Here is a 22165-nt window from a genome sequence, read left to right on the forward strand (position 1 = left end):
TTTCGTATTTCAAGGGTTTCATCTAGAACCCACACAGGGAGTTCCACTAAGAAAACCTTTCGTTTGTCAAGGGTTTCATCTAGAACCCATGCAGGGAGTTCCACTAAGAACCCTTTCATGTTTCAAAGGTTTCATCTAGAACCCACACAGGGAGTTCCACAAAGAACTCTTTCATGTTTCAAGGGTTTCATCTCGACCTGACACAGGGGGTTCTAAAAACATCCCTTTTCAAAGGTTTTCACCGATAACCGTCTTGTCTTCTGAGGGTTCTATAAAGAACCATATTGTATTCTACAGATCAGTTTAGTTCATATTATATTGTGGTCATTTATCATGTTGACATTGAACAAACATTCAAAACATTTTAATGAGAAAAACATTTATTTAAAGATAGGCACCATTATTGGCAAATGTTATCAGGAAGTATGTCCCTGGTGACACAGGATCTTACCCATGCTTTCAACAATCCCTGAAGAACTCTTTCTTCCAAAAACGGTTCTCTGGATCAAAATAGTTCTTACTGGAACCCTTAGTGTTAGTGAGAACCCTTTTAAAACCAATTATTCAGAAAAGGGGTTTTAAAGGGTTCTCTGGATCAAAATGGTTCTTACTGGAACGTTACCAAGAACCCTTGAAAAACCCTTTCTTTGGGAAAGGGTTTTTCAGAAGCAAATGGTTCCAGTTAGAACCTCAGCCCTTGTAGAAGAACCCTTTTAGAACCCTTATTTCTAAGAGTGTAGAACAATCCGAATGGTTCTTTTCCTCTTTGTTCCGGAGGACACGACGTCCACAGTTTCCAAAAACAATTTGAAATGTGGCCTAGTCAGACCACAGAACACTTTTCCACTTTGCATCAGTCCATCTTCGATGAACTCGGGCCCAGCGAAGCCGGCGGCGTTTCTGGGTGTTGTTGATAAATGGCTTTCGCTTTGCACAGTAGAGTTTTAACTATACATATTTAACTTCACTGGTTTTGGGGATTGTAGATACATATTTATGTTCAATTATTATTGATAATAACAATATGTATCATTGTTTAATATTATGAATGCTATTATATGACAAATTATATATGTTACATGAAATATTTGTAGAATACTCAATAATTCTAATAATTGTGATATTAATTATATTATTTAATATAAAATGTGTAGTTACGATATATTATGTTGTTATATTACAAAATACTAATACTAATAATTATTGTTATTATTTTATTGAAATTATATTCCTAGATTCCTAATTTATAATATTTAATTATTCATAAAAGCGCCCCCCGCGAACCCTAGATGGGCAAGCGGTAAGAATTGGATGGATGGATGTAATATAATAATAGTCAAATCTATTTGTATATGTTATTATATTAGTGTAAAAAAATAAAATAATAATACATATTTTAATTATTATTATGATTAGACTTTGAAACTATAATATATAATATATATATATATGGTGATGTAATATAATATATAATACATATATTAAATGTGTACTATAATCAATAATAATAATATTAATTATTATATTATTTAATATAAAATGTGTAGTTATGATATATTATGTTGTTATAATACAAAATACTAATACTAATAATTATTGTTATTATTTTATTGCAATTGTATTCCTTATATAATTCGTAATTTATAATATTTAATTATTTATAAAAGCGCCCACCTCCCAACTCCCCCGAAGCCAAGAGGGGCAAGCGGTAAGAATTGAATGGATGGATGTAATATAATAATAGTCAAATCTATTTTTATATGTTATTATATTAGTGTAATATAAAATAATAATAATAATAGTAATAATAATAATATTTATTATAATTATATATATATATATATATATATATATATATATATATATATATATATATATATATATATATATATATATATATATATATATATATACGGTGATGCAATATAATATATAATACATATATTAAATGTGTATTATTATCAATAATTATTATTATTATTATAGTATTTAATACAAAATGTGTAGTTATGATGTATTATGTTGTTGTAATACAAAATACTAATACTAATAATTATTGTTATTATTTTATGGTAACTATATTCCTAGATTCCTAATTTATAATATTTAATTATTTATAAAAGCGCCCCCCGCGAAGCCTAGAGGGGCTGGCGTTAAGAATTGGATGGATGGATGTAATAATATAATAGTCAAATCTATTTTTATAGGTTATTATATTAGTTTAATATAAAATAATAATAATAATAATAATAATAGTAATATTAATAATATTATTATATAATTATTATTATGATTAGACTTTGAAAATATAATATGTAATATATATATATGGTAATGTAATATAATATACAATACAAATATTATATTAAATGTGTATTATTATCATCAATAATAATAATAGTAAAATAATAATATTATTATATAATTATTATTATGATTAGACTTTGAAAATATAATATATAATATATATATATGGTGATGTAATACAACATACAATACAAATATTATATTAAATGTGTATTATTATCAATAATAATAATAATAATATCCATCCATCCATTTTCTACCGCTTATTCCCTTCGGGGTCGCGGGGGATGCTGGAGCCTATCTCAGCTACAATCGGGCGGAAGGCGGGGTACACCCTGGACAAGTCGCCACCTCATCGCAGGGCTTATTCTTATTATATGTTATTATATTATTAGAATATAAAATAATATTAATAATATTAATAATAATAATAATAATAGGGAATATCACTATGACAATTTAGCATACGTGTTTTAAAACTTCCTAACGGTACCGTTCGACCAAAACACACGCGTGTCACGTGGTGTGCCATGTAGCCAAAAGTCCTGTCAAGCAGTACTTGTCATGACCACAGGGGGTCAGTGTCTGTGTTCCTGCAAGGCCTGAGCTCTGTTGATCCCATCAGCTGGGAATTATTGACCTTGTCGGTGCAAACACTCACGCGACACACAGCTGTCGCACTAAGTCGTCACGGCGTGTGTCCGTCTATGTGCACGACAACGCTAGCATGGAATCGTGTGTGTGCATGAAACACACACACACACACACACACACACACACAGGATAGAAATGTGTAGATTTTGAGCAATTAAAAAAAAAAGAAATGCTGCCACATCTCCCTGTCCTTTCTGAGCCATGTGAGGATTTCTATGAACTCCTTGTTGCCATGGAAACAGAGTAAGCATCAATTTAAAGTATGGGATACATGGTGGTGGTCTACAGGGTGAAGTTGTGTCCCAAGGCGAGACGGGCGGACAGGAAGTGAGGAGTTGGATGTGGGCGTGGCTTGAGTGCTGGGAGGGGCGGAGTCAAGTGAAGTCTGGTGCAGTGAGATGGGCAAGTGGGGGGGCTAAATTTAGCCAATGGCTTTGCTGCTGGGGAGGAGCTAATCCTCTTTGTGCCGGAATTATCTGACCTGCGGATTAAAGAGATTTGCTGCGACGCAAAAACATCTACTCTCAGAAATGGTGGACCACCCTGGACTGCACCAAGTCACATGACATAGGGGGCAATAATCATAATCATAATACTGCACCAGGTCACATGACATAGGGGGCAATAATCATAATCATAATACTGCACCAGGTCACATGACATAGGGGGCAATAATCATAATCATAATACTGCACCAGGTCACATGACATAGGGGGCAATAATCATAATCATAATACTGCACCAGGTCACATGGCATAGGGGGCAATAATCATAATCATAATACTGCACCAGGTCACATGACATAGGGGGCAATAATCATAATCATAATACTGCACCAGGTCACATGACATAGGGGGCAATAATCATAAACACAATAATAATACTGCACCATGTCACATGGGACAATACTCATAATCATAATAATAATATTACCCCACCATGTCACATGGGGCAATATTCATAATCATAATAATAATAGTGCACCAAGTCACATGGGTCAATATTCATAATCATAATAATAATAGTGCACCAAGTCACATGACATACAAGGCAAAAATCATAATCATAATCTTACCCCACCATGTCACATGGGACAATAATCATCATCATAATAATAATACTGCACCATGTCACATGACATACGGGGCAATACTAATACTAATAATAATAATAATAATAATACTGCACCATGTCACATGACATACGGGGCAATAATAATAATAATAATAATAATAATAATAATAATAATACTGCACCATGTCACATGACATACGGGGCAATAATGATAATAATAATAATAATAACAATAATAATACTGCACCACGTCACATGACATACAGGGCAATAATCATAATAATAATAATAATGATAATAATAGTGCACCAAGTCACATGACATACGAGGCAATAATCATAATCATAATCTTACCCCACCATGTCACATGGGGCAATAATCATAATCATAACAATAATAATAATGCTGCACCATGTCACAAGATGAATGGAGAAATAATAATAATAATGATAATAATATTACTGCACCATGTCACATGAGGCATGGGGCAATAATATTAATAATAATAATAATACTGCACCACGTCACATGACACATGGGAAAATAATAATAATAATAATAAAAATAACAATAATAATGATAATAATAATAATAATACAGCACCAAGTCACCTGACACATGGGGGCCATATTATTATTTATTAATAATAATACAAATTAATATTACTGCACAATATTACCTGATGCATTGACCAATAATCATCATAATATTACTGCACCGTGTCACCTGACACATGGGGGCCATAATAATAATAATAATAACAATAATACTGCACTACGTCACCTGACACATGGGGGCCATAATAGTAATACTAACAATAAAAATAATAATAATAATAATAATAATAATACTGGACTATGTCACCTGACATACATGGGAAATAATGATAAATAATAATGATAATAATAAAAATAATAATAATAATAATAATAATAATACTGGACTATATCACCTGATATACAGGGCAGTAATAATAATAATAATAATAATAATAATAATACTGGACTATGTCACCTGACATACAGGGAAAATAATAGTAATGATAATAATAATAATAATAATAATAATAATAATAATAATAATAATGATAATAATAATAATAATAATGATAATAATAATACTGCACTATGTCACCTGATATACAGCGCAATAATAATAATAATAATAATAATAATAATAATAATAATAACAATAATACTGCACTATGTCACCTGACATACAGGGGCCATAATAATAATAATAATAATAATAATAATAACACTGGACTATGTCACCTGATATACAGCGCAATAAAAAAATAAATAATAATAATAATAATAATAATAATAATAATACTGCACTATGTCACCAGACATACAGGGGCCATAATGATGATAATAATATTATTAATAATAATAATTCTGCACTATGTCACCTGATATACAGGGCAATAATAATAATACTACTAATAATAATAATGATAATAATAATACTGCACTATGTCACCTGACATACAGGGGCCATAATGATGATAATATTAATAATATTAATAATAATAATAATAATAATAATGATAATAATAATAATAATAATAATAATAATAATGATAATAATAATACTGCACTATGTCACTTGACATACAGGGGCCATAATGATGATGATAATAATAATAATAATAATAATAATAATAATAATAATAATAATAATAATAATACTGGACTATGTCACCTGACATACATGGGAAATAATGATAAATAATAATGATAATAATAAAAATAATAAAAATAATAATAATAATAATAATACTGGACTATATCACCAGATATACAGGGCAGTAATAATAATAATAATAATAATAATAATAATACTGGACTATGTCACCTGACATACAGGGGAAATAATAATAATAATAATAATAATAATAATAATAATAATAATAATAATAATAATAATAATAATGATAATAATAATAATAATAATAATAATAATACTGGACTATGTCACCTGATATACAGCGCAATAATAATAATAATAATAATAATAATAATAATAATAATAATAATAATAATAATAATAATACTGCACTATGTCACCTGACATACAGGGGCCATAATAATAATAATAATAATAATCCTGGACTATGTCACCTGATATACAGCGCAATAAAAATAATAATAATAATACCATGTTTTTTATGTTACTGTACTTTTATCCCTGTGTTGTCACAGTGCTGTGTGTCCTTAAACACAGCCGAGTGCTTCTGTCCCACGTGGAGGATCTTTGACTCGCCTTTTTGCAGTAGTCTCCTTAAACACAGCCGAGTGCTCCTGTCCCACATAGAGGATCTTTTTCGTCTCCGTGACAACAGCAATAAAGATGCGTAAGTGTTTTAAAAGTTTAAAAAAAAAGTATGCTAGCTTGATGTAGCCATGACCTTTGACCTGACGGTGTTGCGTGAGACCGCTTTGCTGCAAGAGACCCGGAGCGTACCAATAGTCCACGGCGCAGGGGGGGCGGGTCTTCCTGCAGGGATGATCCCGGGTGAGGGGGGAAGAGTATCGTGAGGTTGGATCCTAATCCCTCCTGCATCATCAGGGCCTCGCCACACACACACACACACACATAAAGAAACACACACACACACACACAAACACAAGTTGGCGTCGGACGGTTTTTTGAAAATGCTCCGTGGACATTATGCGCCTGGAGTGATTCGATGGAAGGGCCGCACAGGTAAGACACACACCTTTCTTTGGTCAAACTCGCCAGTTTGTGGGCGGAGCTGCAATACGTAGAAGACAATTGCCTTCGTGGCCTTACAAATGGCGTGACGAGTCATCATTTTTCTATCAATATCAAGAGTGAAGGTGAATTCAAGGACTTGTTTCCACTTGACGTGTTCGACAGGTGAGCAGACACGGCTGAGGATTGTCCTTTGACCCCCCCCCCCCCCTCCCGCTGTGATTGACTTGACTTATTTTACTCACGCCTTGACCACGGTACTGACAGTCGGATGCCATGTTTACATAATCATTTTATTCCTGGCTATATTAAGATTAAGATTGAGTGCAAATAATAGATTTTTTTTTTTTTTTAAATAATAGATTTTATTTGTAAAAAGCACTTTCCATTGAGTAAACAACCTCAAAGTGCTACGGTGTATTACAAATAAAATAATTAATTAAAAAAATAAAAAATAAAAACTAGAACAGCCTAATAGCTAGAACTAGTATGCATATATCCAAAAAAAAAGGCTTTTTTAAAAAAGAAGGGTTTTTAAGCCTTTTTTAAAAGCATCCACAGTCTGTGGTGCCCTCAGGTGGTCAGGGAGAGCGTTCCACAGACTGGGAGCGGCGGAGCAGAAAGCCCGGTCTCCCATTGTTCGTAGCTTTGTCCTCGGAGGTTGGAGGAGGTTAGCCTGTCCGGAGCGGAGATGTCGTGTGGAGGATTTGGGGGTGAGTAGATTTCCATGGAGAGTCATTTAAACGTCGCCGTTGGCTGCAAATGTTGAATCAAAGATCCTTTATTTGGCTCGCAAAGTGCAGAGGAATCCCTTTTTGCCCATAGGGAACAATGGGGAAGATCTGTTCCAGGGTCAAACTGCGGCCATCGTCAAACTTTTTTTTTTTCTCTGTTATAGCAACTAACTGTCGTACAAGCTAACTGATAAAATTCACATAAAACACTCGCTTCGTTTTAAATGTTTTTTTGTTTTTTTTATGTCACTCAAGTGTACAAAGAAGTTGATAATCATAAATTAATGAAGTGGAAGTGGAAGAGTAGCTAATTTTTTTAACGCAATCATTAGCATTTGAATATTAGCATGCTATCTTTTTTGCAAATGTTGTAGGTATACACCTCAGCGTCAAATATTTAGTTGCTTGACGGATGATACCTGTTAGCATGCTAACGCTTGTATGCTCGCTTTTTTTTTGTGAAGTTTGTAGGTATACACTGCAGCGTCAAATGTTTAGTTGCTCCGCCGCTCCCAGTCCATGGAACGCTGTCCCTTACCACCTGAGGGCACCACAGACTGTGAATGCTTTTAAAAAAGGCTTAAAAACCCTTCATTTTAAAAAAGCCTTTTTTTTTTTAGATATATGCCTACTAGTTTTAACTATTTGGCTGTTCTAGTTTTTATTTTATTTATTTTTTAATTATCTTTTTATTTATTTATTTTTTAATAAACTGTAGCACTTACTTACTTACTTAATGTAAAGTGCTTTTTACAAATAAAATATATTATTATTATTATTATTATTGCTTGACGGATGATATCTGTTAGCATGCTAACGCTTTTATGCTAGCTTTTTTTGTGTGAATTTTGTAGGTATACACCTCAGCGTCAAATATTAAGTTGCTTGACGGATGATGCCTGTTAGCATGCTAACGCTTTTATGCTAGCTTTTTTTGTGTGTGAATTTTGTAGGTATACACCTCAGCGTCAAATATTTAGTTGCTTGACGGATAATACCTTTTAGCATGCTAGCTTTTTTTTGTGAATTTTGTAGGTATACACCTCAGCTATGTTTCGGCAATGCTAACGATAGCAGGCTAGCATTTTCAACAAATTCTTCAGGTACACACCTCAGAGTAATATATTTTGATACTTGATGCATGTTACGGTATATTTTAACATGCTAACATTAGCCTGCTAGATTTTTTTTTTGTTAAGCTAATTTTGTAGGTATACACTTCAGTCATATGTTGGTACTTAATACATGCTAACAATAGCAGGCTAGCATTAAAACATTTTTTTTTTGAGTACAGAGAGTAATATGTTTTGTTGTTACAGTTTATTTTAAACATGCTAAGCGTGCTAGATTTTTTTTAAATCAAATTTTGTAGGTATACACTTCAGCCATATTTTTTGGTAATCAATACATGCTAACAATTGCAGGCTAGTATTTTTAACAAATCCTTTGAGTACACACCTCCGAGTAATATATTTTGATACTTGACGCATGTTACAGTTTATTTTAACATGCTAAAATTAGCGTGCTAGATTTTTTTTTTTAGCTAATTTTGTAGGTATACACCTCAGTCATATGTTGGTACTTAATACATGCTAACAATAGCAGGCTAGCATTTTTAAGTCAGTCAGTTTATTTAAACATGCTAACATTAGCCCGCTAGATTATAATTTTTAGCAAATTTTCTAGGTATACACCTCAGTCATATGTTGGTACTTAATACATGCTAACAATAGCAGGCTAGTACTTTTAACACATTCTTTGAGTACACACCTCCGAGTAATATATTTTGATACTTGACGCATGTTACAGTTTATTTTAACATGCTAACATTAGCCTGCTAGATTTTTTTCAAAGCAAATTTTTGTAGATATACACCTCAGTCATATGTTGGTAATTAATACATGCTAACAATAGCAGGCTAGCATTTTTAACACATTTTTTGAGTACACACCTCAGAGTAATATATTTTGATACTTGGCGCATGTTACAGTTTATTTTAATATGCTAACATTAGCCCGCTAGATTTTAATTTTTAGCTAATTTTCTAGGTATACACCTCAGTCATATGTTGGTAATTAATACATGCTAACAATAGCAGGCTAGCATTTTTAACACATTTTTTGAGTACACACCTCAGGGTAATATATTTTGATACTTGACGCATGTTACAGTTTATTTTAACATGCTAACATTAGCCTGCTAGATTTTTTTCAAAGCAAATTTTTGTAGATATACACCTCAGTCATATGTTGGTAATTAATACATGCTAACAATTGTAGGCTAGCATTTTTAACACATTTTTTGAGTACACACCTCAGAGTAATATATTTTGATACTTGACGCATGTTACAGTTTATTTTAACATGCTAAAATTAGCGTGCTAGATTTCTTTTTTAGCTAATTTTGTAGGTATACACCTCAGTCATATATTGGTACTTAATACATGCTAACAATAGCAGGCTCGTATTTTTAACGCATTTTTTGAGTGCACACCTCAGAGTAATATATTTTGATACTTGACGTATGTTACAGTTTATTTTAACATGCTAACATTAGCCTGCTAGATTTTTTTCAAAGCAAATTTTTGTAGATATACACCTCAGTCATATGTTGGTAATTAATACATGCTAACAATTGTAGGCTAGCATTTTTAACACATTTTTTGAGTACACACCTCAGAGTAATATATTTTGATACTTGACGCATGTTACAGTTTATTTTAACATGCTAACATTAGCCTGCTAGATTTTTTTCAAAGCAAATTTTTGTAGATATACACCTCAGTCATATGTTGGTAATTAATACATGCTAACAATTGTAGGCTAGCATTTTTAACACATTTTTTGAGTACACACCTCAGAGTAATATATTTTGATACTTGACGCATGTTACAGTTTATTTTAACATGCTAAAATTAGCGTGCTAGATTTCTTTTTTAGCTAATTTTGTAGGTATACACCTCAGTCATATATTGGTACTTAATACATGCTAACAATAGCAGGCTCGTATTTTTAACGCATTTTTTGAGTGCACACCTCAGAGTAATATATTTTGATACTTGACGCATGTTACAGTTTATTTTAACATGCTAACATTAGCCTGCTAGATTTTTTTTTTTAGCTAATTTTGTAGGTATACACCTCAGTCTTATGTTGGTACTTAATACATGCTAACAATAGCAGGCTAGTACTTTTAACACATTTTTTGAGTACACACCTCAGAGTAATATATTTTGATACTTGATGCATGTTACAGTTTATTTTAACATGCTAACATTAGCCTGCTAGATTTTTTTTTTAAGCTAATTTTTGTAGATATACACCTCAGTCATATGTTGGTAATTAATACATGCTAACAATTGCAGGCTAGCATTTTTAACAAATTCTTTGAGTACACACCTCAGAGTAATATATTTGGATACTTGACGCATGTTACAGTTTATTTTAACATGCTAACATTAGCCTGCTAGATTTTTTTTTTAAGCTACTTTTTGTAGATATACACCTCAGTCATATGTTGGTAATTAATACATGCTAACAATTGCAGGCTAGCATTTTTAACACATTTTTTGAGTACACACCTCAGAGTAATATATTTTGATACTTGACGCATGTTACAGTTTATTTTAACATGCTAAAATTAGCCTGCTAGATTTTTTTTGGGCTAATTTTCTAGGTATACACCTCAGTCATATGTTGGTACTTAATACATGCTAACAATAGCAGGCTCATATTTTTAACACATTTTTGCAGTACACACCTCAGAGTAATATATTTTGATACTTGATGCATGTTACAGTTTATTTTAACATGCTAACATTAGCACGCTAGATTTTTTTTAAAGCTAATTTTTGTAGGTATACACCTCAGTCATATGTTGGTAATTAATACATGCTAACAATAACAGGCTCGTATTTTTAACGAATTTTTTGAGTACACACCTCAGAGTAATATATTTTGATACTTGACACATGTTACAGTTTATTTTAACATGCTAACATTAGCCTGCTAGATTTTTTTTTAGCTAATTTTGTAGGTATACACCTCAGTCATATGTTGGTACTTAATACATGCTAACAATAGCAGGCTAGCATTTTTAACCCATTTTTTGAGTACACACCTCAGAGTAATATATTTTGTTACTTAACGCATGTTACAGTTTATTTTAACATGCTAACATTAGCCCGCTAGATTTTTTTTAAAGCTAATTTTTGTAGGCATACACCTCAATCATATGTTGGTACTTAATACATGCTAACAATAGCAGGCTAGCATTTTTAACACATTTTTGGAGTACACACCTCAGAGTAATATATTTTGATACTTAACGCATGTTACAGTTTATTTTAACATGCTAACATTAGCCCGCTAGATTTTTTTTAAAGCTAATTTTTGTAGGTATACACCTCAGTCATATGTTGGTAATTAATACATGCTAACAATTGCAGGCTAGTATTTTTAACAAATTCTTTGAGTACACACCTCCGAGTAATATATTTTGATACTTGACGCATGTTACAGTTTATTTTAACATGCTAACATTAGCCTGCTAGATTTTTTTTAACTAATTTTGTAGGTATACACCTCAGTCATATATTGGTACTTAATACATGCTAACAATTGCAGGCTCGTATTTTTAACACATTTTTGCAGTACACACCTCAGAGTAATATATTTTGATACTTGACGCATGTTAGTTTATTTTAATATGCTAACATTAGCCTGCTAGATTTTTTTTTTTTTTTTTTTTTAGCTAATTTAGCAAGTTTCCATTTCAGTGTCATGAATTGTGGTATTTCACTCATGCTAACTGTAAGCATGCTATTGTTAGCATGTTAACATCGGACTGGTAGCATGCTAGCTTTTTTTAGTTCAACAGGTTTTTGGTTACTTGCGCTATCTGGCCAGCGAGCTAACTGTTAGCCTTTCAGTTTGGCTTTGGCTCTTCGGCATTCCCAGGAAATTTCTACCAAAATTTAATTTTCTAGTTCTTTAAAAAAAAAAAAAATCGATATATTGTAGCGGTTTTGGCAGTTTTCACTGCCAAAATGGCCGCCACATCCTTTGATTTGTCAATCTGTGGCCGTCAGTGGAAAAAGTTTGGCGTACACGTCTAACTGTCTTCTTAGTGGTCACGCAGGTGTAAAAAGAAGTGAAGCAGAAGATGCGTGGTTGACTTGAGGTCACCAGCTGCTGTTACGCAAGAAGCAGCTGTGAACACCCCCTAAAGCGTGTGACCTCTGACCTTTAACGCGGTGGATGATGTCACCATGGTTGTGGTGTGACTTCATACGAGAGCATCAAGACTCAAACCTTTTAACACCACTGGACTTTGATCCACACGCTATAATCCAACTATGGTCTTCACCATATCTCTCCATCATGATGATGGTGATGGTGATTGTTGACGATACCTGACGGTGATGGTGATGGTCATAATAATGGGTGATGGTGATGGCTGATGGTAATTTAAATGGTAACGGGTTGATGGTGATGATAATGGTTGATGGTAATTTAAATGGTAATGTTTGATGTGATAGTTGATGGTAATGGTTGATGGTGATGATAATGGTCATGGTAACAGGTGATGGTAATGGTTGATGGTAATGTTTGATGTGATAGTTGATGGTAACGTTTGATGGTGATGGTAATTGTTGATGGAAATTTAAATGGTAACAGTTGATCGTGATGGTAATGGTCATGGTAACGGTTTATGTGATAGAAATGGTTGATGGTAACGGTTGATGGTGATGGGTGATGGTAATTTAGAAGGTAATGTTTGATGGGGATAGTTGATGATGGTGATGTTTGAGGGTGATTGTTGATGATAACTGACGGTCATATGTTTGATGGAAATGGTTTATGGTGATGGTTGATGGTAATGTTTGATGATGGTAGTTGATGGTAATGTTTGATGGTGGTAGTTGACAGTAATGGTTGATTGTGATGTTGATGGTAATGGTTGATGATGATGGTAATGGTTGATGGTGATGGGTGATGGGAATGGTTGATGGTGAGGGGTGATGTAATGGTTAATTGTAATGGTTGATGGTGATGGGTAATGGTAAAGGTTGATGCTAGCGGTTGATGGTGATGTTTGATTGTAAGGGGTGATGGTAATGGTTGATTGTAATGGTTGATGGTGATGGGTGATGGTAAAGGTTGATGGTAACGGTTGATGGTGATGGTTGATTGTAATCGTTGATGATAGTGGGTGATGGTAATGGTTGATTGTAATGGTTGATGGTGATGGTTAATGGTAAAGGTTGATGGTTGATGGTCATGGTTGATGGTGATGGTTAATTGTAATGGTTGATGGTGATGTAATGGTCAGAGGTGGGTAGTAACGCGCTACATTTACTCCGTTACATCTACTTGAGTAACTTTTGGGATAAATTGTACTTCTAAGAGTAGTTTTAATGCAACATACTTTTACTTTTACTTGAGTATATTTATAGAGAAGAAACGCTACTTTTACTCCGCTACTTTTATCTACATTCAGCTCGCTACTCGCTACTAATTTTTATCGATCTGTTAATGCACGCTTTGTTTGTTTTGGTCTGTCAGACAGACCTTCATAGTGCCTGCGTTTCAACAAATACAGTCACTGGTGACGTTCACTCCGTTCCACCAATCAGATGCAGTCACTGGTGACGTTGGACCAATCAAACAGAGCCAGGCGGTCACATGACCTGACTTAAACAAGTTGAAAAACTTATTGGGGTGTTACCATTTAGTGGTCAATTCTACGGAATATGTACTGTACTGTGCAATCTACTGATAAAAGTTTCAATCAATCAATCAAAAGTGTGAAGGAAAAAAGACCCTTTTTTATTTCCCGTCAAAAGCCTAAAGACTGACTGCACAGTTCCTGTCTTCACAATAAAAGTGCCGCTCCATCGTGCCTGCGCTTTCAAAACAAGAGTCTCCGAAAGCCAGCGCAAACAAGCTAGCAAGCTACGGAGTTTGCCGCCAATGTATTTCTTGTAAAGTGTATAAAAACGAATATGGAAGCTGGACAAATAAAATGCCAAAAACCAACCACTTTCATGTGGTATTAGACAGAAAGGAGGAACTTTTTTGCTCCTCCATTTGAAAACGTGGACGTTATCATCACTACTGTTTGATTACAATCAATGCAAGTCATCAGAATCACGTAATACACCAACTTATATTCTTGTCTTCATGAAAGAAAGGAATCTATATGTGTTAAACATGCATGTATATTCATTAAAACACCTTTAACATGTAAACAAAAACGGCAAAATAAATAAATATAAATTATATACTGTATATATATATATATATATATATATATATATATATAAATGTGTATATATATATATATATATATATATATATATATATATATATATATATATATATATATATATATATATATATATATATATGATATGTGTGTGTATGTTACTCATCAGTTACTCAGTACTTGAGTAGTTTTTTCACAACATACTTTTTACTTTTACTCAAGTAAATATTTGGGTGACTACTCCTTACTTTTACTTGAGTAATAAATCTCTAAAGTAACAGTAGTCTTACTTGAGTACAATTTCTGGCTACTCTACCCACCTCTGGTAATGGTTGATGGTGATGGTAATGGTAATGGGTGATGGTGATGTTTAATGATGATGATTTTGTGCGGTATAATGGAAAATAAACTGGGGAAAAAAGATCATCTGTCTTAATCTGGATTAAAATGTGGTGTTTGCAGTCTGGGTTTTTAAATCCGAACAGAGACCTAAAAAAAAAGGATCCCCCCAAAAATAAATAATACAAATAAATAAATAAATTAATTAATTAAACACAAAAAAAAATCACTTATGAGATTATACTATTGTATAATACTTTTGACATGACAAAATACACGGGATGAAAAAAATAAATAATTAAATGTTCCCACTTGACACATGAGATTAGATTATCATTCAAAATATGCAGATTAAAAAAAACGATATTTAAAAAAAATAATTATATAATAAATAATAATACTATTTAAAAATAAAACACAATTCAAGCTAAAATAATTAAAAGACACATAATGGGTAGGATATTCCACCTAAATGTCTACAAATAAAGTAAATTCTAACAAATAAATACCAAATATATATATATATATATATATATATATATATATATATATATACAGCTGAGATAGGCTCCAGCACCCCCCGCGACCCCAAAAGGGACAAGCGGTAGAAAATGGATGGATGGATGGATGGATGGATATATATATATATATATATATATATATATATATATATATATATATATATATATATATATATATATATATATATACAGTGCAACATTTGACGTCACTATGGGAAGTTTTGACGGAGCAGAAACGTGTGAACTCGTTGGGAGTTTCCTCCTCTCCCAGCTCGCTAGCCTCAATCTGAACCTTGGTATTTACCGTGATGACGGACTGGCAGTGTGTCGCGCCTCACCAAGGAGCAGCGAGAATACCAAGAAGCGCATATGCCAAATTTTCAAAGAGAACGGCCTACGGATCACGATTGAAGCCAACAAGCAAACCGTCAACTTCCTTGACGTCACTTTCAACCTGAGAAATAACAGCTACCAACCATTCACGAAACCCAACACAACACTCCAATACGTGCACCATGACAGCAACCACCCACCCGCCACCACGAAAAGAATACCTACCGGAATCAATAAAAGGCTATCGATGCTGTCATCTAGCAAAGCTGAATTTGACCAAGCAACCCCCCCGTACCAAAAAGCCCTTGATGAAAGCGGATACAATTTCTAGGTATCTATGTACCTATGAACCCACGCCAGGAAACCAGCCAAAAAAGAACAGAAAACGGAACGACATCATCTGGTACAACCCCCCATACAGCAAAAACGTCTCAACGAACATTGGACACAAATTCCTCAACCTGTTTGACAAACACTTTCCCAAAGACAACAACCTAAGAAAAGTATTCAACAAGAACAACATCAAATTGAGCTACAGCTGCATGAACAATATACGACAAATCATCTCAAACCACAACAAAACAATTGCAAATGAGCCGTCGACCCCCAGTCAGAACGACTCCAAAACCAACAAAGCATGTAACTGTCGAAAGAAACCTGATTGCCCCCTCAACGGGGGATGCTTACAAACATCAGTTGTCTACCAATCTAAGGTAATACGCAAGGACATTAACACATCCGACACATATGTAGGATTAACCGAGGGTGAATTCAAAACCAGATGGAACAACCACAAGGCTTCTTTCAGGAACAAAAACCTGCGAAATACCACAGAACTCAGCAAACACATTTGGGACCTCAAAGACAATAATGTTGAATATTCAATAACATGGCAAATTCTTGCATCCAGCACACCTTACAATAGTGGTAATAAAAGATGCAACCTATGCTTGAAAGAGAAACTGTTTATTATCTACCGTCCAGACCTGTCATCCCTCAACAAGCGCAGCGAAATTGTAACAACATGCCGCCATAGACGGAAACACCTCCTAGGTAACACATGAACCAATCACCACGCCCCTAGGCCAGCCTGTACCCACCCACTCTGTGCCCTATATAAACCATGGTATGCGAATGCTCCCATTAAAATCTCCTGACGATTGAGGGTACCCCCCTCATGAAACAGGCCTGTAGAGATGAAATAGTCTTGTGATTTTTTCCCCCACACATACATATATATATATATATATATATATATATATATATATATATATATATATAAATTATCCGTTATACAGTCCTCAATACTGGGGTAGCCGGTTTCGCAGGTTTCCCTGCTCTTCAGGGGTTGAAGGGCAGGGAAACCTGCGAAACAGGCTTGTAGGGATGAAATAGCCTCTGTGTTTTTTCCTGACCTAAGGTATACATACATATATATATATATATATATATATATATATATATATATATATATATATATATATATATATATATATATATATGTATACATATATACATATACATATACATATACATATACATATACACATATACAAATATACAGTACATATACATATATATACATATATATATATATATATTATTACAAATCATTTGATCAGAGGCGCACCAATAAAAATATCATTTTGGTTGCCTTAAAAGCACTTATAGTTAAATTCCATAAAGATGAAACTTGTTTCTGACTTCTGATGATTTGCTGGTTCTAGGTTCATCATGAGACTCTTTGGCGGTCAAGGGCGATCATAAAGTGTCGTCTCAGCTGCTGAGACCTTCAACCCGAGACCCGAACGCCTCGGCGCACCAGAAACCTGCACCTGCCACCTGACAAGTTCCAAAGAAGGACCAGGAAGTGTTCTGTCAGAGGGCATCATGAACGACCCTTATCAGAACAACGTGAACCAGCAGGTGAGCGAAGGAGGCGAGTACGCATACACCCAAGATGGCGGCGGGCAGGACGGATACCCCTACCAGACGGACTACCCCCCTCAGGACGAGGACGCCGCCAGCGACGACACAGAGGGCGCGGATGACGACGAGCACATGTACGAGGGCGAGTACCAGGGCATCCCGCACCCGGACGAGATCAAGGAGGCCCGGCGGGCGGCGCGGCTGGAGGCCAAGAGGAAGGCCAAGCAGGCGGCACAACAGGAGGAAGAGGAGGACAACCTGCCCGAGCAGTACGAGAGCATCATGGAGGACTGCGGCCACGGACGCTTCCAGTGGATGCTCTTCTTCGTGCTGGGCCTGGCGCTGATGGCCGACGGCGTGGACGGTTTCGTGGTGGGCTTCGTCATGCCCAGCGCCGAGAAGGACATGTGCATATCCAACGCTGACAAGGGCATGCTGGGTAAGACGAGCCACTCACATAAACTCACATGACCACCCGACATTTGTGCCTTTCACACACAACTAGTCTGTGCTGTTTATACACAACAACCACAAGGGGGAGCTATAACTGTACAGTTTATACGGTACAACCACAAGGGGGAGCTAGATCTGTGCCGTTTATACAGAACAACCACAAGGGGGAGCTATATCTGTACCGTTTATAAGGAACAACCACAAGGGGGAGCTAGATCTGTGCCGTTTATACAGAACAACCACAAGGGGGAGCTAGATCTGTACCGTTTATAAGGAACAACCACAAGGGGGAGCTGGATCTGTACCTTTTATACAGAACAACCACAAGGGGGAGCTAGATCTGTGCCGTTTATACAGAACAACCACAAGAGGGAGCTAGATCTGCACCGTTTATACAGAACAACCACAAGAGGGAGCTAGATCTGTGCCGTTTATATGGAACAACCACAAGGGGAAAACATGGAAAAATGTTGTGATTTTCCAAGTGGTGTGAAAATAGTTTGAAGTCAAGGGAAGATCTCCTTCAGAGAACATGAAACAGATTACGTTCTCCACATTGATGCCTTTAGTTTGTAGCATGTAGCTGATTTAGCAGATTCAAAAGTGTTTTTTCTTTCTTTTCTTAAGCTGTTGCACTCACATCAAAGTTTTTCCGAGGGCCGCACACTGACAAATGAAAGCATACAATACAATATATATATATATATATATATATATATATATATATATATATATATATATATATATATATATATATGACAGTGTGTGAGTGTACGTGTTGGCAGGGTGGCTGAAAAGAGGACATTATATATTTTTTTATTTATTTATGTATTTATTTATTTTTCAAATTAAGATCTATCTGTACATGTAAAAAAAAAATGTATTTAATTGTTTTTTATGTTTTATGCTATTTCTATCAAAACACGATTCACAATATTTCCCCCTCCAAAAACATGTTCAAAGTGGAGTATTTGATGTGGCCTTAAATAGGTAAATAATTCATAACAAAATGGATTTTGATTTAATATTATTTTTTGAACAATGACAGTTTAAAAAAATAAATCCCACAAAAAAAAAAAAAGGGCATCCAAAAGAGTCCCACTTAAAAAAGTGTTAAAAATAAGTTATACATTTTTTTTTAACTTTCACTTTTTTATTTCATAGTATAAAGGGACAAGCGGTCGAAAATGGACGGATGGATGTTATTTTTTGTTCGTTCGTTATCAAAGAACATTTTGTTTTTTATATGGCAAACACACAAAATATGCAATAAAAAAAAAAAGTGGAATATTTAATGTGAATATGTCAATAATTCATAACAACATTGACTTTGATTCATTATTATTTTTTCCAGCAATGCCAGCTTTAAAGAAAAAACAGCCTGCATGGCAACTTTTTGTTATAAGAGTCAACATTGCAACTTTTTCCAGATACATTTCAGCTGTTTAATGTTTTCCACTTTTTAATGTTGTTTTAATAGTATTTTTAGAATGTGCACTGGGCCATTAAAAACATAGCTATGGGCAGCAAATGGCCCCCAAGACACCTCTTTTGTGGAAACTAGTAGAAACAAATCATTTCAACGCAGCATTTGTTTGTATCGTGAAGCAAATGTCTCCATAAAGAACAATGTAAATATGAATAATGGGTTCCAGCTGGACAAAAGTCTATATTTTAGTGAAGTTTTGCACACTTTGAACACAATATAAAGCGCTATACAGTACTGTACATCAAACAATCATAACAAGGAGGTGATGAATCGACTTTTTTGTTTAGTAACAACGCCAAAACTAAAACAATTAGCTGAAATGTCCTCTTTTCATCCACCGTGCCAACACGTACACACACACACACACGCAGTCACTAGCGCTGTAGTGCACTCACAGTTTGAAATGACAAAACTCCTTAACTTTATCAGCCAGGTTGCTACAGTGCATAAGAAAAAAAAAAATCCTGGATGTTTCAAACTACACATTGCTTTCTTTGGATTAATATTGAGCCAGCAAAACTGGGGAAATGTTGTTAAATGCTGGGAAAAAAAACATTTAAAATACACACAAAGAGCGAATATCCCGACTGTGGTCAATGAATACCAGCAAAGTAGGAACTATTACTCAGAAATGGAATATTTTCATAGTTACAACATAAACGTCTGTGTATGACCGCCTAAATACGATTGTTATGTATAGATGTATGTAGATGTATAGAGTGACATCGCAATACCACCAAGAAATGTTATATGTGGTATTAAAGTAAACCCTAGTGTGTTGCGGTCAATCGTTTTTTTGGCTGGACTGTGGTCAACGAACATCCGCATAGTAGGAACTATTACTCAGAAATTGAATATTTTCATAGTTAGAGCATAAAAGTCTGTGTATGACCGCCTAAATACGATTGTTATGTATAGATGTATGTAGATGTATAGAGTGACATCGCAATGCCACCAAGAAATGTGATGTGTGGTAATAAAGTAAACCCTAGTGTGTTGCGGGTCAATCGTTTTTTGGCTTGACTGTGGTCAACGAATATCCGTAAAGTAGGAATTATTACTCAGAATTTGAATATTTTCCTAGTTACAGCATAAACGTCTGTGTATGACCGCCTACATCTGGTCAATCGTTTTTAGGCTTGACTGTGGTCAACGAATATCCGTAAAGTAGGAATTATTACTCAGAATTTGAATATTTTCATAGTAAGAGCATAAAAGTCTGTGTACGACCGCCTAAATACAATTTGTATGTATAGATGTATGTGGATGCATAGAGTGACATCGGAATTCCACCAAGAAATGTGATGTGTGTTATTAGAGTAATCCCTAGAGTGTTGCGGTCAATCGTTTTTTGGCTTGACTGTGGTCAACGAATATCCGTAAAGTAGGAATTATTACTCAGAATTTGAATATTTTCCTAGTTACAGCATAAACGTCTGTGTATGACCACCTAAATACGATTTTTATGTATAGATGTATGTAAATGTATAGAGTGACATCGCAATACCACCAAGAAATGTGATGTGTGTTATTAGAGTAAACCCTAGTGTGTTGCGGGTCAATCGTTTTTTTGGCTTGACTGTGGTCAACGAATATCCGTAAAGTAGGAATTATTACTCAGAATTTGAATATTTTCATAGTGACAGCATAAACGTCTGTGTATGACCGCCTAAATCCGGTCAATCGTTTTTAGGCTTGACTGTGGTCAACGAATATCCGTAACTCAGAATTTGAATATTTTTATAGTAAGAACATAAAAGTCTGTGTATGACCACCTAAATACGATTTTTATGTATACCGGTAGATGTATGTAGATGTATAGAGTGACATCGCAATACCACCAAGAAATGTGATGTGTGGTATTAAAGTAAACCCTAGTGTGTTGCGGTCAATCGTTTTTTGGCTTGACTGTGGTCAACGAATATCCGTAAAGTAGGAATTATTACTCAGAATTTGAATATTTTCCTAGTGACAGCATAAACGTCTGTGTATGACCGCCTAAATCCGGTCAATCGTTTTTAGGCTTGACTGTGGTCAACGAATATCCGTAACTCAGAATTTGAATATTTTTATAGTAAGAACATAAAATTCTGTGTATGACCACCTAAATACGATTTTTATGTATAGATGTATGTAGATGTATAGAGTGACATCGCAATACCACCAAGAAATGTGATGTGTGGTATTAAAGTAAACCCTAGTGTGTTGCGGTCAATCGTTTTTGGCTTGACTGTGGTCAACGAATATCCGTAAAGTAGGAATTATTACTCAGAATTTGAATATTTTCCTAGTGACAGCATAAACGTCTGTGTATGACCGCCTAAATCCGGTCAATCGTTTTT

The 22165-nt window shown here is 34.4% G+C and overlaps 1 protein-coding gene across 2 annotated transcripts in view; it reads left to right on the forward strand.

Annotated features, from left to right (window-relative positions):
* Nucleotides 1-6606: 6606 nt before the first annotated feature.
* The window catches only part of sv2ba (synaptic vesicle glycoprotein 2Ba), a 70791-nt gene continuing 55232 nt past the window's right edge, over nucleotides 6607-22165 (forward strand). The window contains exons 1-2 of one of the 2 annotated variants that reach the window (XM_061963700.1): nucleotides 6607-6747; nucleotides 17680-18320. In XM_061963700.1, coding sequence (XP_061819684.1) covers nucleotides 17843-18320 — 478 coding nt within the window. In that variant the 5' untranslated portion in view covers nucleotides 6607-6747; nucleotides 17680-17842. Of the gene's footprint in view, nucleotides 6748-6883; nucleotides 6922-17679; nucleotides 18321-22165 lie in introns of those variants that run through there. The other variant, XM_061963699.1, reaches the window with a different exon arrangement.

The sequence above is a fragment of the Nerophis lumbriciformis genome, linkage group LG06, assembly GCF_033978685.3.
Source record: "Nerophis lumbriciformis linkage group LG06, RoL_Nlum_v2.1, whole genome shotgun sequence".
Taxonomy (NCBI): Eukaryota; Metazoa; Chordata; class Actinopteri; order Syngnathiformes; family Syngnathidae; genus Nerophis; species Nerophis lumbriciformis.